Raw genomic sequence first — 18602 nt, 5'->3', positions numbered from 1 at the left:
ATTTCTTTGAATATTTTGTTCAGAAGGAAACCCATTACACTATTTCACATGCATTCCTATGGAAAAAAATTGTTTCGCATAACGAATGCTTCGCATTATTAGTACAAGATATTATACGATATCTTCACGATGTTGTTGGAATTCTGTGTTAATAGGGATTCTCATTAAACAGGTTCCATTGTACTATAGCCATTTTCCACCAAACTTAAAGGTGTATCATTTATTAAATATGTCTTGACATTCTCTGCTCATTATTTCAATTATTTTTTCGTACACACATATAAAATAATACTAAAACTATTTCTGCAGTTCATTAAATACATCTCGTTCTTTGGTAAGGCTGGATGAATGAGCCAAAACAATAGTTTCCTTCAGTTTGACGAAAATATTAACTAACTAGTTTCTTAACTTCTAACCTGTGCTTCAAATTTTAAAATATATTCAGAATTGTTCATAAAAAACTAATTTGTCTATATGTATTGCCATATATGCACTTAGATTAGAAATGAATTTTTGAAATGCCTGAAAGATTTTATAAATTAATCACCAATTTTTACCACACTTGCTGCAAATGACTATCTTTATATCCTCCCGCTAATGTGGCATGGAAGCTTGGAGAGGGATTGTCAATTCAAGCTCTATCCACAGGTATGGCTTAAAATTACGGAATCATTTTAAAATAAATAGATCTTGTGATTTTGATTTTCTCATTTTTGCATCATTCTGTGTCCAGCTATGGAGGAAGATAGACGCAACGAGAGCGAACTCTCAGGTAGAAAATCCATGAGCAGTCATGTCTCTAGCGCAAGCGATGTTATAGAGAAATAGATGAGGCGATGTAGTTTCATACTAAAGTACTTTAAAGATGTAGAATACGCTGAAAATGTTATAAGGGAAAACCACAAGGATGCTTTAGCAAATAGAAATACACATCTATCATCATAGAAAATCTACGAAGAATGTATAATAGAATTCCAATGCATGAAGGAATCCTTCGTCCAAAAATTAAATGTACTTAGCCTCTGGATTATTCCTAACTGCCCCAAACATACCAAGATATCTGCAACCACTTACAATATACCAACCAACGTATTCAACATTTACAGAATATCAACATTACAGGCCTCATTTAAAATTAATAGATGATTGCAGACAACCAGAAGCCCACCACCAAATATCAAAACCCATAGGGATATTGATCAGCCCTTCCAAAAAATAGATAAAAGACACGCTACCAGAAGGAAAAATTCTCTAGAGAACCTGAAAATATATGCAAACAACAAATTTCAAAACCTAAAAATGAAACCATCAAGCAAAATAAAGAAGCAACTCCAATAAATTTAAAACTATCAGAGGGCTACAATACAATTCATCGGAACATTTGCAGAAAGTTCCGTAACACGGATAATAAATATAACAACGACTTCATTAAAATCCCCCCCCCCGCATCTGAGGAAGATAGAATACAAATTATCGATCTTCTGAACAAAAATATAAAAAGTACGTAGTTTCTTAAGATCCATCTGACCGACCCATCAAAATTATCATCAAAGGACTGCCTGGAAATCACAAGAAAGAAGAGTGTAAGATATTTTTCTCAGTCCGTCTCTAGCCAACACAAATAAGCTCGATAGTTTGCCCACGCGAGAACATGCCACGTGTGAAAAACATGGTGTGACCAAATCTAAGCCGCAAACAGACGTTCGTTTGGCCTTGCGACTTATTGATTGTCATTGCGAATATCAATCTAATAGGAAACTGAACGCATTTGAATTCAATTGGCATGACTCTGAGAATCATTGGAATTCGTGGCAGCAAAACATTTTCGGCTCGAAATTTACCATTCAAAATGGTGGCTTGGATAACGTTTTTTTATCAATTTTTTAATGACCAATCGCGTGTCATTGCACAGCCATGGTGGGTTCAAATTCCTAAGTAAAATAACCGGAGATCCAAATTTCAGTCGTAGAAGATGTAGTGACATGCCTGGCAAATCCAGTGAGTTCAAAAACTCTGTTAGATAATTTACAGCTTCGTTAGCATCGCAAACTGTATCGATCAATTTGTATGATACCAAGCCACCTGGCAACGACTGCTGTACCTTGAAGTTTAAATCGTCGACGTCCACATTTTTTGCTGCCAAAATGGCTCTTTCTGCCAGCCACGCATGATTCATGTATTATGTGCATACAGTCAGAAAATATGCGGTCAATGAGAGCATTTTGCGAATCAACGATAGTGCAGAAATTAGTGGGCAATTTTTTGCATCCAGTATTTTCATAGACAGAAACTTTTCCATCATTGATATCTAACAATTGGTCCGAGAATGTGTCAGCAGATGGATCTTGTAGTATTTGGATGCGCATGTTTATTTTTAGCTGGACTTTTTCAACGTTACGTCACAGTGGCGATGATTTCAAGCAAGCGTTGATCTCCTCAATGTACGGTGAACGTGGATAGGAACACCCTAATTACCTAGCGTTGAGAAATATACTTTACGACCTATTCTCATACCTAACAAATACACATACAAAATTTCATGAAAATCGTGCGAGCCGTTTCGGAGGAGTACGAATACAAACACCGTGACATGAGATTTTTATATATTAGATGATGTGCTGTGATACTTAGCACTTTTGCGTGCAATGAAATCACGCATATGTAGAAAGGGGGAAAGTCAGAGCGACGGCATATGATTTTCCCATTGGAACCAATAATTACCATTGTTCTTTCTTTCTGCACAGGTCTGATCTTAGGGCTTAGGTATTGACTGGCTTAGTATATAAAAATTTTTTAACTCTTTATTTATACTCCTGATTGGATTGTTTTATAGATTGTATTTCTCATAACCGATCTTTAGTGACAGAATCTTATATTGACATATCAAATTCTTGTTGTTTGTTTGTTTGTTTGTTATGGCACTTGCCACTGACAAGCCCGCTGTTACGAAGACAGCGATTTAAGCCTGAGGGGAACGTCTCTCATTTTTTATAGCAGCGCCAACTAGGGCCAAGAGTACGACTTTGCTACTCACGCATCACTCATTCGCTTGCACAACCCCTTTTTACAGGAGGGCACATTCACACATCTCACAGATAGAACAACAGAAGAACAACCATGCCCAAACCGGGACTCGAACCCGGGACGCCCAGATCACGGGGAAGACGCGTTACCCCTATGCCAGGACGCCGGCATATCAAATTTTATCAGTGTTTAAAGATTATTCAAAATATTTATTCAAAATTTTATTACAATTAAATACAAGAAAAATTTCCATATCAATGGTAGTATTAAATCACTGATTAGATGACAATCAGTAAGTGTGATGTATATAAAAAAACAGCACAGAATCTTTCAAAAAAAATTTCTGGATCCTTCTTATTATGCACGATTTTAAACTTTAAAATAAAGCAAAATTTGTTAGAAAAACCGCCAACTTGATTTTTTTAAACATATTGATTCCTTGGTTTTCAGAGCCTGTCGTAGGCTTGGAATTCTCAAATACAAAACTAGAGAACTTCCTAGAAAAATTGCCTTGAAGTTTTTATATTAAGCTTATGTTGTATCTTGTCTAAAATATTGTAGCATTATTTGGGATCTAAATTGCCGTCACAAAATTCAAATCTGTCACCAAACATCAATTGAGCGTATCAGTTCCTTGAAATATTTGTTTTACAAGAAAAAGGGATTTTACTCTCAAGATATATTTTCTTCTATTTATGGGTTATCTTCTTTGTTTAATTTACCTAAATTGTGTTGTAGACGAGATATTTCTTGTGTTTTATTTTATAAAGTTATCAGTGGTTCGATCGTTTGCATTGATCTCTCATAGCTCTATAAACTTCGCTATGCCTATAAGACATTAAGAAACCAAACTACTTTTCCAAATGTTTATTCTGAATTTAACTATATTAAAAGCTTTGTATAAATTTTATAAGACTTTTAATAGGATTCTGGGGAACTTAACATATATCATATGACTCCAAGAGTTTTTAAAGTGAGTTGTTCTCAACTTTTATCTACTTGGCCTTTTTTATTATTCTTCTTATTATTTTTAATTACACATTTTGTGATATTTATATGTACTCATGCTTTTGTGCTTGTATGTGTTTTATCTTTTTGTACCTTGCTAGTTGTTTGCATTTATACATGGTTTAGAGTTTTTATTTTTTTAATTCTGTATTCTTTGCTGTTCCTTTTTTAAGTGTGTTTTAATTTGATTTGCTTTGTGGCTAATGTTCCTTGTGTGTTTTTGATTAATGTAGTCTATAAATAGAGTCAGACTCTGTAATATGCTTATTTTAAATAAATAAATATTCAAATGCATATGCATTATATTTATGAAAAATGGCATGCATTTATGAAGATAGATTATGATTGGCAATTTACAGGATCAGAATAAGTAATTAAGAAGGATCTGCAGCATTTATTTGAGTAAGGTAATGATACTAATAAGTAATTTAAATATAATAATTCAAGTGGCAAAAGGTCATATATTAAATTTCTTTCGATTGAAATTCATTATTCGATATCACTTCATACCACCAAGCCAGCTAATGTCAAGCAGGCAATGCCGAAGTCCAAGATGGCTGCTAAGGTAAGCAATGAAATGAAGTAGTCCTGTTTAAAGATTAACCACTTAAACTTTTAATAAAATTTCAATTTTACCAAATAATTTTGCGAATCACTTCAATGTTAGCTTTCATAGGTTCTTTATTTATCCATCATATCCTCGTCGATTCAGCATCCATTGGTAATATAAAGAGATATATCATTAGGTGAATTTTAACAAAACTGAATTTTTGTTAATGACCTTTTGGACTATGAACAATGATATTTTGAACTGCGTTTTGATGGGGGGGGGGAATAAGTTTTTAGCGGTTGCATAATTCTACTACTTTCTTTTATGATACAGAGCATACAACTGATGGCGTTAACTTATTAACATCAAGGTATATTTCCCAAGATTCTTCTTGGGAGTCATTATTAGATGGCATTCTTAGTGAGTGCCGCGTATTTTCGTGTTCGTGTTTGTTTTGTCTTGGGAAATGTGGAACCTAGAAAATAATTAAATAACTGTTCCCGAAACTCGTCTATTATTTTTATGTACCTCATAATGAAGTTATAAAGAGTCTCGTCCCTCTACAAGTTGCAATATATCTTGATTTGTATTTTAAAAAAAACGAAAATCAGTCATTTTCACGATATGTTCATAGCAATGATGCACCTCACATTGAATGTTAAATAAAATGAACTCCAGTTCAAAGAACAGAACACAGTATTAAGTTAAAATTTGAACTTTTATTTTGAGTTACATCATTGTTTCAACTGAATTTTGGGTGATTGCAAAAATGTAAATCGAATACAATCATTCACATCTTGAATAATTCGAACAATCTGTTGTTCATCACTTGAAAGACCGGGAATTGAACAATGCCATTTTTCTAATGTTTGAGCTGAACTTGGCAATCACCCATAACCAGGTGACAAATGGGAGGGAGAATGTTATGATAAATTGTTGTTCCGCATGAAACAAACTCTTAGCGATGAGCAATTGCGATGATAATCTTTTTTTTAATTATGAATTACTTTATAAAATTAGATAACACAAACATAAAAAAAACAAAGAACAACAACAACAAATTTTTCAAACAGGAAAAGCATACAAAATTGTGTGAGAATGATTTTTGAAGTTGTTCAATTTTCATTAAGTACATAAATACTGCTACACACAAGAAAGTAAATGATATTAACAGACATTTTAAAATCCAATTAACGGTGGAGTGTTCCGGTTCTTTTTTACTATGAGTAGACAAAGACAGGAACTATTTTTCAACAGCAGTCCTCTCTGCATTTGAAGAGCTTGGTTCCTTGTGGTTTTTTCCTTCATGACAAAACGACTAGCGACAATTTAGCTACATGTAGATCTTTATGAGCATGGAAAGTGCAGTGAGTTCACACTAACATTTTATTTACCTTTTTTAATTAAAAATATCATAGTTAAGCTTTTATCGGATAGCAGAATCCGAAAATAAAATAAAACGAATGTATGGAATGTTTTCTTTGATGGGCTTGCAATGATAAATAATCGATTAATCGAAATTGTTTGGAACATCAAAAATGGGTTTATAATCGTTATCTTTTATAGACTATATTCCATTAAAATCATTTTTAAATTAAAAGAATACCATACAATCAAAAATAATAATTAGAAGCTGGAAATATTCTGGACTTTGTTCATTAGATGAATAGTTTAAACCTTATTAACTATACTTAATTAAACATAATCGAATTAAACTATTATATTTACAAGAAAGCTTTTATAAAAAAATGTTTCCTTCAATTTCGTTATTTTTTTTAATCGAATTGATTTTTAATTGTTCCATGACTTAAATTATAAATATTTTATTTATATTTTTAATAACAAGCCCATCGCAAAATTCAAAATCATTATTTACAACTGAAGTATCCATAAAATACAACATCCATAAAAATTACTCATAGACACCTTAATATCACATATAAGTGACATTCTAAAAATAGAATGTCAATAATTGAATATGACTCTTGATAATTTTTTTAATTATAAATTCTTATATTAATTGAATTCAATTCTATTAAAAGAAAATAGCATAGAATGTAATTATTCTTATGATCATGCATTTTTTAAGAAGAATAAATAAAGCTGCTTATTCTGGAATAAATAGAATTAAGAGTTCTAGAAATTAAAGAACAATATCGAATAACATTACTGAGATATTTAAATAATTTTCACGGTTAATTAATACTAAAAATATTAAAAGTGACACCAAAAAAAATTTTATAACACTTCCAAATATTTAATTAAATTTTAAAAAAATCATTTTCCACCTGTTTATTCAACTATAAATTAAAATAGAATGAATAAAATATAAAACCTTGGAATTAAAAAAAAAAAAGGTAACCGACAATGGTGTCTGAAAGAACATGTGTGGAACTGCTCACTGCACATTCGGCAAGCACTACACGACAACATGTGCGCAGGTAGAAAAGAAGGAACTGTCGTCTGCTCATCCTCCAGTCGCCTTGAGTTCCGTCAACATTCGAGGACAAGGTTTGTTGTATGTATATATATATATGTATGTATATATAGTACACGGAAAGCTTTCAGGATAACCTGAAAGCGAGAATGCACCTTCCCAACGAGAAACGAAAATGTAAACAGGAACAAGGACGAATCAAGACATCATCACTCTGGTCAAACTGGAAAAGAATAGAAAAAATGCCGAAATTAAAATTCTAAAAAAATCATATCAGTACTTGTGCCAAAAAGACAATTCTGTCTTACCTTTTCTTTATTATTTCCTTTAAATTATTTATTACATCACATATATTTTACGAACAATACGGATTCGAATACACAATTCTATTACTCCTTATCTTTATTATTTCCTTTCTTTACAAACGACATGGATTCAAATACATAATTCTGTTCTCATTTTCTTAATTATTTCCTTTCAATTCATTTATTACATCACACATATTTTACGAACGACAGGGATTCAACATATAAAAATATGGAAAATTTAAAGGTAATAATTCCAGATTCATTTAAAATTATTATTGCCTGCTATATATCGATTCAATACTCTGTCGGCCATGTTTTTTTTTTTTTTTTTTTTTTTTTTTTTAAATACAGACTGGCTGTATTCCCCATCAGACAAAATAAGTGCTAGAATTTCCCTTTTTAAGGATTATTGTGGTCTGAAGTCGCCATAGTACAGAGAATCGAGTGATTATGTTCCGGATTAATCCGGAATATCATATCTTCTTTTTATTTTCTCAAATCTGGAAATTCCAGATTTTTTCAAGGATCCAATACTTATCCTAAATTTTAATTCGGAACAAATATGTCACTCAGATTTAGTAGAAATGTAATAATTTTAGATTAAATCAAATTCAATGATCATAATTCTTGTCAGAATAAATTAGCGAAAATTTGGCCATTTTGTTAAAACATGCATGTGCGTATCACAGTTCTAAATTATTTGAAAATATGTCAGATCTTTTACAACACAATAGTTTACAGGCAGTGGTGGACTTCTGATTAGGCAAGTGCCTAAGGCCGCTGAATTGAAAGGGGACTGCAAACACACAAAAATAAAGAACACACAAAATGCATATGTATAAACACTGTTAATTAAAACAATGAAAAATATTATTGTAAAATAAGATTTAAACTATTTAGAAAAATTTATTATTAGAGAAACACTTTATGGAAATAAAACAGATACCACATAAAAACTCATTGTTTTTCCCTTCTTCTTCTTTTTTTTTTTTTTTTTTTTTTACACAAGTGGTGAAAAACTGATTTTTGTGCTATAACATGCTTCGAAAATATTAAATTAAAAAAAACACCAAAATTTTTATTTATTTTTTATTGAAAATGTTATTAAAAAATTGAAAGAAAAAAACCTTTGTCGGTATGCACCTTCAATCCAGGAAGTAAATATTTGCGGAATTCGGCAGCTCTAGGTCAAATGATCTGAGTCATGCATGCCATATTACGCACGTCGCAATTTACAATTAGAATACCACCTACATAAATATTATAATTTTATTAGTTGTTATTAATCCAAAGATATCTCTTTTAATTCTCTTTTGTTAAGTTCAAATTCAAGTGTAAGATGGGCGTAATTACGGAATCAGAAACAATTCCAAAATGTTTATTTTGAGATATAGATGTTTTCACAAGTTATTACAAATATATTTCAAGGCCACATCCGTCTAAGATCAATTCTTACTTTTTTTGAAAAGCTTGTGCAACTTTTGGAATTCGTCCAATTTTCAGAGAACATTCCACTAAATATAATTTTCATTAGCGAAAGCAAAGAAAAAAAATGTTGTTTAGGTGTGTTAAAATGATTGTCTATTTAATATTTACTTTTTTTGTTATGTTTTTTCTGCTCAAGGATTATAAAAAGATTCTAAAAAAATCTTTCGCTAATAAAGATTTAAAAAAATTCCAAGTGATAATAGAAAATTTTTAATATATTTAAGTAGCAGACGATTTTCAATAAGATTATTCAACAACATAGTATAACTTTTTTTTTTTTACTACTGTCTTTCAAGTTCAATCAAAATAAGAAAAATCGTCTTATTAAGATTTATTTATATTTATATATTATATATATATTTATTATTATATATATATTTAACTATGAAATGTAATTACATAAAATCTGATCAACTTTTCAGAAATTTTTCCCAATCAGTTGCACACATATTCTCTTTCTTTTCTGAATTTGAACAGGCTTTCTTAGAATATGCGAATTATTCGGATATCAACAAAAGTAGCCATCAAAGAATAAATTCCTTCAGTTGAAATTTCGCCGGTGAATGATGATCGCAATAGGGTTACATTGAAAATAAAGTTTCTCTATTATTCATTCATCGAGAGCTTAAAATATTCTGTATAAGTACTTATGAAGACAATAATTAAGGCATCGTTTGATATCTATTTATTCAATAATAATTAAGAAATCTGTTGAGGATAATGGCACCAAGTAACTGTTGAGTGGTTTGGCGGTAAGAAAGGGGAAAAAAATTATTTCCTGTAGAAAACATTGATGGGTGCTTTGACTGCCAACAAGGAATTCATCACAGACTTAACACAAGTCATTATTATTCTTAAACTAGAGGAGATAACCGACCTTATAAGATTTAGGGTTAAACAAGATCCTTTCGAAGCCAAGAAGAATCAAGAATATAAGTTTAAAAAAAAAAGGGGGGGGGGAGAGAGGGAAAGAAAAGGAGGTGACATATAACGGGGTTTGGAAAAGTTTACGAGGAACGTGTTAGTAGTTAGTGAAGGCATATAAAGTGATTCTCCGTCACAGATGATATCATGCTTTCGTTCTTGTAGAACCTTTATAATCTTCATTACTTGTGTCACGGAATTTTTAATTTGAGCAATGCTTTTTACTATGACGATGCATTTTCTACACTGGCCTGATAAAATGAAAGATTTTTGTTACAGAACACATAGTAGCATAGTGGTCTAGCTACTTTTGTCTTTTTATACTCATTGATCATAAGCCTATTCTGTGGAACTCAGTAACACACGGCCTATTTCGTGAAGAACTGATCAAGTACTTCTTCTTGCGTACAGCCGACCACCCCGCCACCACTGAACGTAGCAGTATCGACAGGATCCTGATCAAGTACTGAGTTCAAAGAAGCTCGGTTAATATTAACATGGAGTATGAATAGAAGAGTTCGAACGTCTGATCTCCAGAAGGTTCGATCTATCTCGCCAAATTTAAAGGGAGCATATTTTTAGAATTTTTCTTAAGGTATGATTTAGGAGGTTCATTATTAATGTTTACAATACAATCAGGAGTAGCCTGATTGGCAAATTAATCAGCAACCTATTCCTTTAATATTCCCAAACCCAACAGATTCGAATTCTAAACATGGTTCCTTCATAGATATTTCAGTTAAATCTATTTTAATGTGTCTTAAACATATAAATGCTAATTAAATGTATAAATATACAAAAAAAAAAAAAAAAATTGAGCTGATGGTAAAGATTTAAAATACGTACCTTTTGAAACTGAATTTGTTTGCATTGGCATGGCATGTTGCCCTAGGGGTTGACTGCCGGTGTTGAAATGAGAATCTGTAAATAACGTCAGAAATTAAATTCATGTAAAATATCCATTGCATAATTCTTAAATACTATTTGAAGCAGTTTCCACTTTTTAAGTAAAAATTGTAAATCTTAAGAAAAATTTTTAGCAATATAAAATAAAATCGTGCTAACCTATCAAAAATTCGCCAAAAGCCTGCAATCTTGGATGACTATAGGATGTGGTAACAAATGATTTTTAGAGTTGCAAGAGAAAATTGTCAAGATTACATATGGCGAAAAATTGTTCCGAAAAATTCCAACTTTGGAGAATGAACATTAATTTTAAGGCGGGCCATAATATTAATTAGTCACAAGATTCAATTAATTGAAGTTTTAAAATCTTTTGCGTCAAAAACGATATCATAACCCTAAAACAATCTGAAAAGCAATAATTCAAATTCTTTGAAGAAAGTAATATTAATTTAATGGTAAGTATCTCACATAAATTTCAAAAAGTTAAATATGTTAAATAGTCATAAAATAGCAGCTTGATTTTTAATATCTATTCCATAAATAGTTTGTGAAATCACTTTTTTTTTTGTATTTTATTTTTATTCGACTGTAAAGTGCCCTTACTACTTTAAATTCTACTTTATATTTGCATTCCACTTTAATTTGGCGAAATCTATTTTAACTTTGGCATTCTTGGCATTGTCAGCAAGAATGCCAAAATCATTCATCTCGCCAAAGCTAAAGATCATGCTGTCAGACAAGGTAACCAATACTGTGCGTAAGATTGCTGAAAGAACAATTTTATTTGCTTATCTGGATTACCATAAAAACTAAAACTAATAATCTGATAGAATTTTTCCTGAAACCTTTGTGTAACCATCAGTTCTGAAATTACATTAGTGTGACGAAATCAGTGAAACTTATTTGCTCACAAAATGATGACATTATTTACTTACCTGCTGCAGTGAGCGTTTGCGACAAAAGACTCTGTGCCATAGAGAACTGATTTCTCTGATTGTAAGTTGGATATGTTGATCCTTGGAATAAAGTCGGTGCGCCGGGTGTGGGGTAACCTGCAATTGGAAAATCATTCTTATCATTACGGAAAACTTTATAAAATAAACTTATTTGGTTTTCATCCAAGGTCTGATGTATATAAACAGCCAAATTGAATTGAAGAATGTGAATTGTTGTAATCGTTTGATGTAACGAACTATTATTTTATTTTCATCATTACATAGGCTGCGGTGGCCTGATGGTAAGGTCTACCGGAGGATTTCAGGTTCTTGACCCGATTCCACCGAAGAACCGCCGCGTAAGCGGGTCTGGTGCACGTTAAATCTGTCCGCGGTGGGGAGATGGGGATACCAGCTCAGGTATCGTCCTCATCATCTGACAGCGGTTCAGAATTACGAGGTCCGTCCCAAAATAACCTTAGCGTTTATTTAAAACGGGACGTTAATACAACTAAACTAAATTAAAATCATCATTACATAATAACACTCACTAAAATATTGAATCAAACTAGTACAATTTATATTATTACAGCATTAAACTTCTTTTACATGTTGTTGTTACGGCACTTGCCATGGACAAGCTCGCTGACGAAGTCAGCGATTTTAAGCATAGGGAGCGTCTCTTGTTTTTTAGTAGCGCCAACTAGGGCCAAGAGTACGTCTTAGCTACTCACGCATCACATTCGCTTGCACAACCCCTTTTTACAGGGGAGGCACATTCACACATCTCACAGATAGAACAGATGAAGAACAACCATGCCCCAACCGGGACGCCCAGATCACGGGGAAGACGCGCTACCCTTATGCCAGGACGCCGGCTTACATTCCAATTTTTAACGGATTTTTAGTCTATGTTTACTACATTTTTTGTTAATCCTCACAGATTAACGCTGTTCACTATGTATTGAAATCCTCAAGTATACGTTCATGAATTTTATACTTTCTGATGTTTACACCAAATCAAGCAATTCAAGAGTGAGAAAAATCAAAGTCAAATGGCGTAATAACCAACCAGAAGCGATTAGAACAATCATAGCATTATATTTAGAAAGGGTCGATTAAATTAAATTCTTCAATCTTAATGAATTTAAAAACCAAATACAGGACTTAAGAAATAAAAGATGCAACAGAAATCTTTTTTTTTGAAACATATATATATTTCAATATGAATCTGTAATTGTTTCCCCCCCCCCCCCTCTAAAACAAACATTGTTAATACTGTAAACTAGCCAACTTTGACTACTAGTTGGATCACTGAGTATATGAGTTGATATTAGTTTCCTTTAAATTTTTTATTCAAGATATGATGCTAAAGATTCCTTAAAGAAAGTATTTTTAATCACCAAATTGTGACAGATATTGAAGTCGTATATTTCAATAACCTTAAGCTTGTTCTATTTATTGTGTACATGAACCTTTATGGTAGAATCAAGCCTAAATGTTTGACGAAACAATGAATATAGTTTGAATTTCCTCGGAATACTTAAAAATATTGAAATTTAAACAAAAACACATTTTTAAAAAAATTGTCAGCATTCAAGGAGAAGGGTGCAGAATAACTGAAAAGACAATATTTTGAATTTTATAATGATGAAAAACAATTTTTATTCAGTAATATTTCCCAAAGTTATCGTGGGAAAACCCCAAAATGTAGCTTAAGTTTTTATTAATTGAATTTAATGTCACAAAATAAAATTTTAAAAAGTATCACTCCAAGGTGCATATTCCCAAGCTTCAAAGAGCATTTGTGCCAAATTCGAGTCAAAATGTCGACCCTGCATAGTGCTGCAAACACTAATTCCCCTTCATCATTTATAAAAATAGAATATTACTTACAGAAATTTAGGTGCTTCATGCAGAGAATAAGCATTTATTACATCTGAAATAATTTCATATTACTATTATGAAAGAAAATCAAATTAAAAGTGTATATTGTATAATATTTTTAATACTTTTCCCCTAATCTGAGTAAGCAAACGTACAAAGGATGAATAGTAACAACAATTAATTTGCAAAAGATATTTATTTGAAATCAATATAAAGAGTATCGGATTAAGGTACTTTCCCAAGACAGAATATATTATGAGACTCTTTTCTTAACAAGATGATCAATTTAGTGTCGCATTTCGGAAGATCTTTGAAATCTTGATGATTTATTTTATGTAGTACTTTTTTATTTCATTAATTTGGTGAATATGAGTTTGATTTCATTTATCCATCATGATTCCAAACTGCTCAACATCTACGTTTGTTATACAGTTATTGAAGTAGATGTTCCGTTTTATAATTATTCTAATAATAAGTCGACAATTCATACATAGGAATATTACCAATATATTTGATACCATGCTTGTTTATATTATCCTAATATTTTATTATTTAGAGAGTTTGTATTTTCTACAAACTTATTTATTTGGCAAGTAGGAAAATAAAGTTTTAACTTGCCAATATCCAGCCCTAGATAGCTGCTTAGTTAGAAATTCGTCTATCAGTATAAATAATAACAAAATATTCTATAATATCGATAATAAGCATTTGAGAAAATACGCTTAGCTCTCCGCCCCTCCGAGTTTTTCTCGATTTACACTTTCCAGCGATTTATAAGTCTCTCTATTCCCTTGATAAAATAGTAAAAGCGGAGTAGTTTTGTTTAAGATAAAAACTAAGAAAAAAAGAATAATATTAATTTTTTTTTTTTTTTACTGAACATGTAGCTATTGTTATTCTGCTTTTAATTTCGCGAAAAGAAGTAGTCGCGGATATACATTATTGAAATAAATCGTTTGCTTTGATTGTGTTAATTATCAGAATTAATAACAGAAATAACACTAATGACCGAAACATGCAGTTTCAACGATTCAATAAAACTGTCATTAGAAAACGAACGTTTGACTATTGTCTGCAGGTTTAGAGTTAAAAATGTTATAAACAAGAAAAATCCTTGTTCTAAAATATGATGCAGAAAGAACGAAATGTATGTTATAAATTTATTTCTTTGGTATAAAATGGACTTATCATTCTGAATATTCTTTATATAGGGCAATTCAATTATTTTTATTTACAGAAAGAATAGGTTTGATGTGGCACGTGTTATAATCCACAGAAAAAATATTTATCTGGAAGTTATAGCATTTTTGGACGGAAATAATCTAACCGATCTTTTTAGAACACAGCTATTGGCTACTAAAATAAAAATATTCTAGCATTACCAGTAGCAAGTAAGGACTACTTATTTAAATCATTGAAACTATGGATCTGATTTTCAAGCAAAGAAATAAATCTGTTTTTACGTTATATTCCAAAATTATTTTTGAATCCTTAAATCTTTTTGTATTTTCGAAAAATAAATGGTAATGATACTCAGATTCATTTATGACATTCAATTCGATACGAAGTATCTTTATTAATCCGCATTTGATTTTTTTTTATATTTCGGAATTAACTGACTTAATTGGAATGAAATTATCTTGTTCTTTTCCCAAATGAAAAATTAATATGATTGCAATTAATTAATTCATTAGTTGTCATTAAAACCATTCTTATTTTTTAGAAGTTGAGAACAAAATATGAAATGCGTTAATATCATAAACAAATTTATTGAAAAGATTAAAATTATGGTTTGTCAGAATTATTAGAGTAAAAAAATTATTCTATATAAATTATTCCAATATACAAAAGCTTCGAAATAAATCAAAATCTTTTAGATTTCAATCTTCAGTCACAAATTGCAAGTAATTTTGCTTTTCATTAAAATCAGTTAATGTATTTCTGCCCAAAATGTTTTAAAATTTCGCAGCTTTTCAGAAAACTAAGACATTTCAAAACGATTTTTAAAAATCACAAAAGTTAATTCTTAAAAAATAATGAAAATTGTAACTAACATTCTAAATGACAACTGAAATTTTTGTTCAAAACATGGAATATGAAAGCAGCCATTTAGAGTCAAAGAGATATAAAATAGTTTGATAGATATAAAATATCTGGTTATTTCTCTGAAATTTTCCAATGTTTTATTTACACGAATTTTGGTATTTTTTAGAGAAAAAAAAAATTCTACAAACGATTTTTATTGCAAAATTAGTTTTAGTACTAGAGAAAAAAAATTAACATCATGGAAAAATACATAAATAAAATAAATTTTTACATAATTATTTTTATTTTGTAGTTGTATTGTTACATGAAATGCAATCTCTAAATTAAGATAATTATGTAGGGATATTTTTTTAATTTATAAGAAATAAAGCTATTTTATCTTTATAAACTCCGGTGAGAATATAGATTTTTAACGAAGGTGATTATATTATGACAGTCTATTATCACCATCCTTAAATACAATGAAATCTTTTTAATGATGGAAATAGATTAGATATCTAATCAATAAAACGTGTATGTTTCGATTCTATTTTGATGTCTAAAGATTAAAATTTTGTTGTGTATTTATCACCATTGACATATCGTTGATTCATTATTAAGCGAATGACTTGTATTTGTATTAGCGAACAATCAGCATGGTAAATAAAGTTAGTCTTTAGAAAAGTATGATAACCAATGCACACATTGATAAAGGAAAATCTACATCGCACTAAAGCTTAAAACTAACCGGAGTGGTCACACCAAAACTTTCTCGCATATTTTTAATAAATTTGTCAATCTAGAAAATGCCGTACAATTATTAAGAAATATTAACCTTTGATATGATTTACAAAATCTATTGCGCTATCCTTGGCGAGTGATTTGGCGATTAATTCCTGGCATGCATTTAATAGTATCTAAAAATTGATTTTTTGTTCAGGCATGTTTTTCTCAACTGGTTAAAACAAAAATTTAACATAAAACTGCACTTGTAGTCACAAAATACCATACCAAATTTGATATAGTTACAGCGTTTTTGAATTATCGTGTTTACATGTTTCTGAAAGTATAGACCAATAAACAATCAACCTGAACTTGGATTTTGCTCAAATTTGACAGATGTTTACTTCGGTTTGTAGATATTAAATCTGCAAACCGAATTTTATCTATCTAGCTTTCTTCGTTTTGTAATTGTCGTGTTAACTGATATCCGAGCAACCGAACTTCCTCGGAACAGATTTTAACTGAAAATTTTATAGAAATCGGTAAATTTGGTTTAAAGGTCGTATAACAAATATCAACTGTCTAGCTCAAAGTTAGCTTCGAGTTATCTTTGTCACAGATAGATGGATGGATATTTTCCAGAAATGTGTGTTTCGAACTCAGGAAAACGTAAAGATTCATCAAAATATCGAGTTCGAAATTTTTGACGAATACTATAATTTCCCTATACTACGAATACGTGAAAGTAAATAAATACAATTTCGAATGCAATAAATACTTCAGATTTATTGCATTGTATTACGACGTTATTATTGTATTTACGACGTAAATATTTAAGATAGATTGTAAAGATTTCCCAATTAACACAAGATATTGTGCGATATCTCCACGATGATGTTTAATATTCTAAATGCCGACCAATATTGTAAAAATATCAGAACAATATTGTTGAGCATTTTGTACTAATAGGGTTTTTAGGACATGGCTTGGTGTTTGTTGAAACGTATAAGATGCAGTATGTGCAAATTAATTTTCGACAAATATTTCCTTAATCTTCCTGTAGATTCTAGTTTCACTGTCTTACTGCATATGCCTAATAATTCGGAAAAGATGAAAAATTAAACAAAATATTGAATAAATCTATTCAATTAAATCTGCTCGTGTGCATCCTTTTTAAAAAGAATACAAAAAAAAGAAAAAAAAGAGGACATGTGTCCTCTTACTACAATCTTATAATTTGATGAAAATAAATACGATTAAAATCAAACATAAAACGAATAAAAATTGCGATTTAATTAAGTGATATGTATTAATGATAATATATTGGAGTAAAAATAGCTTTAGTACATTTCTAATAAATATTTATCAATTTTTTTTTTATCGTGCCTTTTGAGGAAGATTACATCTCATTTTCTCCAATGAAATAAAGTTACAGTTGTGATCTAAAACAGCATGGAATCGGAGATCCAAATTGATGGTTCGTTTTGAGAGTTGGTAAAACTATATGAATATTCGTAGATAAAATCAGAAATGATTCCTATTGTCAGGTTTCAGAATTTAAGAGGTATCTGCTGGCTAATGATAGCAGGAGAGGATGGTTAAAAGTTTCAGGGTAGCTGCTTTGTTGTTTAATATGCCTATGCAGTGTAAGTTCCATAGTGAAAAGATCTCATGGACCTTAGCTTTTGGAACTTTTTTCGGTTTGCCTTTATCTTTACTCTTCTTTGAAATGCTTTTTAAACTTTTTTTGGTTCTGAACTCTTCTTCACATTGAAAACATACTTTCCTTTTTAACCAACCAAAAAAAATGTATTTTCAATTTCGAAAATGAAAGGTACATATTTAAATGAAGTATTGTACTATAATAAATAAAAATTAAATCAATTTAAAATATTTAATTTGATGATTTTTTTATGCGAAATTTTTGAATCAAGACCATTTTTTTATATTTTTGACAAAAAATGTCCACAAATTAAAAAAAAAATGAAGCTGCGATTTTTTTTTTTTTTTTTTTACCTCATTATATTTTTCTCGCAACACTATTGTCTAAGAAGATTAGTAAAACCTTTGGAAACAAAGTTGATTTCCCAAAACAGCTCGCAGAAATAATTTTAAGTATCGTTGAAATATAATAATGAGACATATTACAGAGAAATTGCTCTCTCTGGACGAAATATGTTTAAGATAAATTTTATTTTAATCTGATCTGTTTCGATTTCGAATATCCACGATAAAGAAATTCGGCAAATCCGAAGTGAATATCGACGAATACATCTAATGGTCCTGGAAATCTTGTAAACCATGCGCTTTTAACTCAATTGCACGATCGGTAACAAGAAATTATTATCGGAAACGATATTTGTTTTCTTTGATAGAAATTATTTCTG

General features: G+C 30.4%; 1 protein-coding gene across 9 annotated transcripts in view; it reads right to left on the bottom strand.

Moving 5' to 3' along the window:
• Nucleotides 1-5281: 5281 nt before the first annotated feature.
• The window catches only part of LOC129981098 (chromodomain-helicase-DNA-binding protein 4-like), a 60261-nt gene continuing 46940 nt past the window's right edge, over nt 5282-18602 (bottom strand). For all 9 annotated transcript variants that reach the window (XM_056091761.1, XM_056091764.1, XM_056091760.1 and 6 more), the window contains 3 exons: nt 11581-11697; nt 10586-10660; nt 5282-7242 (listed from right to left, as the gene is read on the bottom strand). In XM_056091761.1, the coding sequence (XP_055947736.1) occupies nt 7238-7242; nt 10586-10660; nt 11581-11697 (197 nt within the window). In that variant the 3' untranslated portion in view covers nt 5282-7237. The remainder of the gene's footprint in view (nt 7243-10585; nt 10661-11580; nt 11698-18602) is intronic.

Source organism: Argiope bruennichi, chromosome 8, assembly GCF_947563725.1.
Source record: "Argiope bruennichi chromosome 8, qqArgBrue1.1, whole genome shotgun sequence".
Taxonomy (NCBI): domain Eukaryota; kingdom Metazoa; phylum Arthropoda; class Arachnida; order Araneae; family Araneidae; genus Argiope; species Argiope bruennichi.
This window is presented reverse-complemented; position numbering and strand designations above follow the sequence as displayed.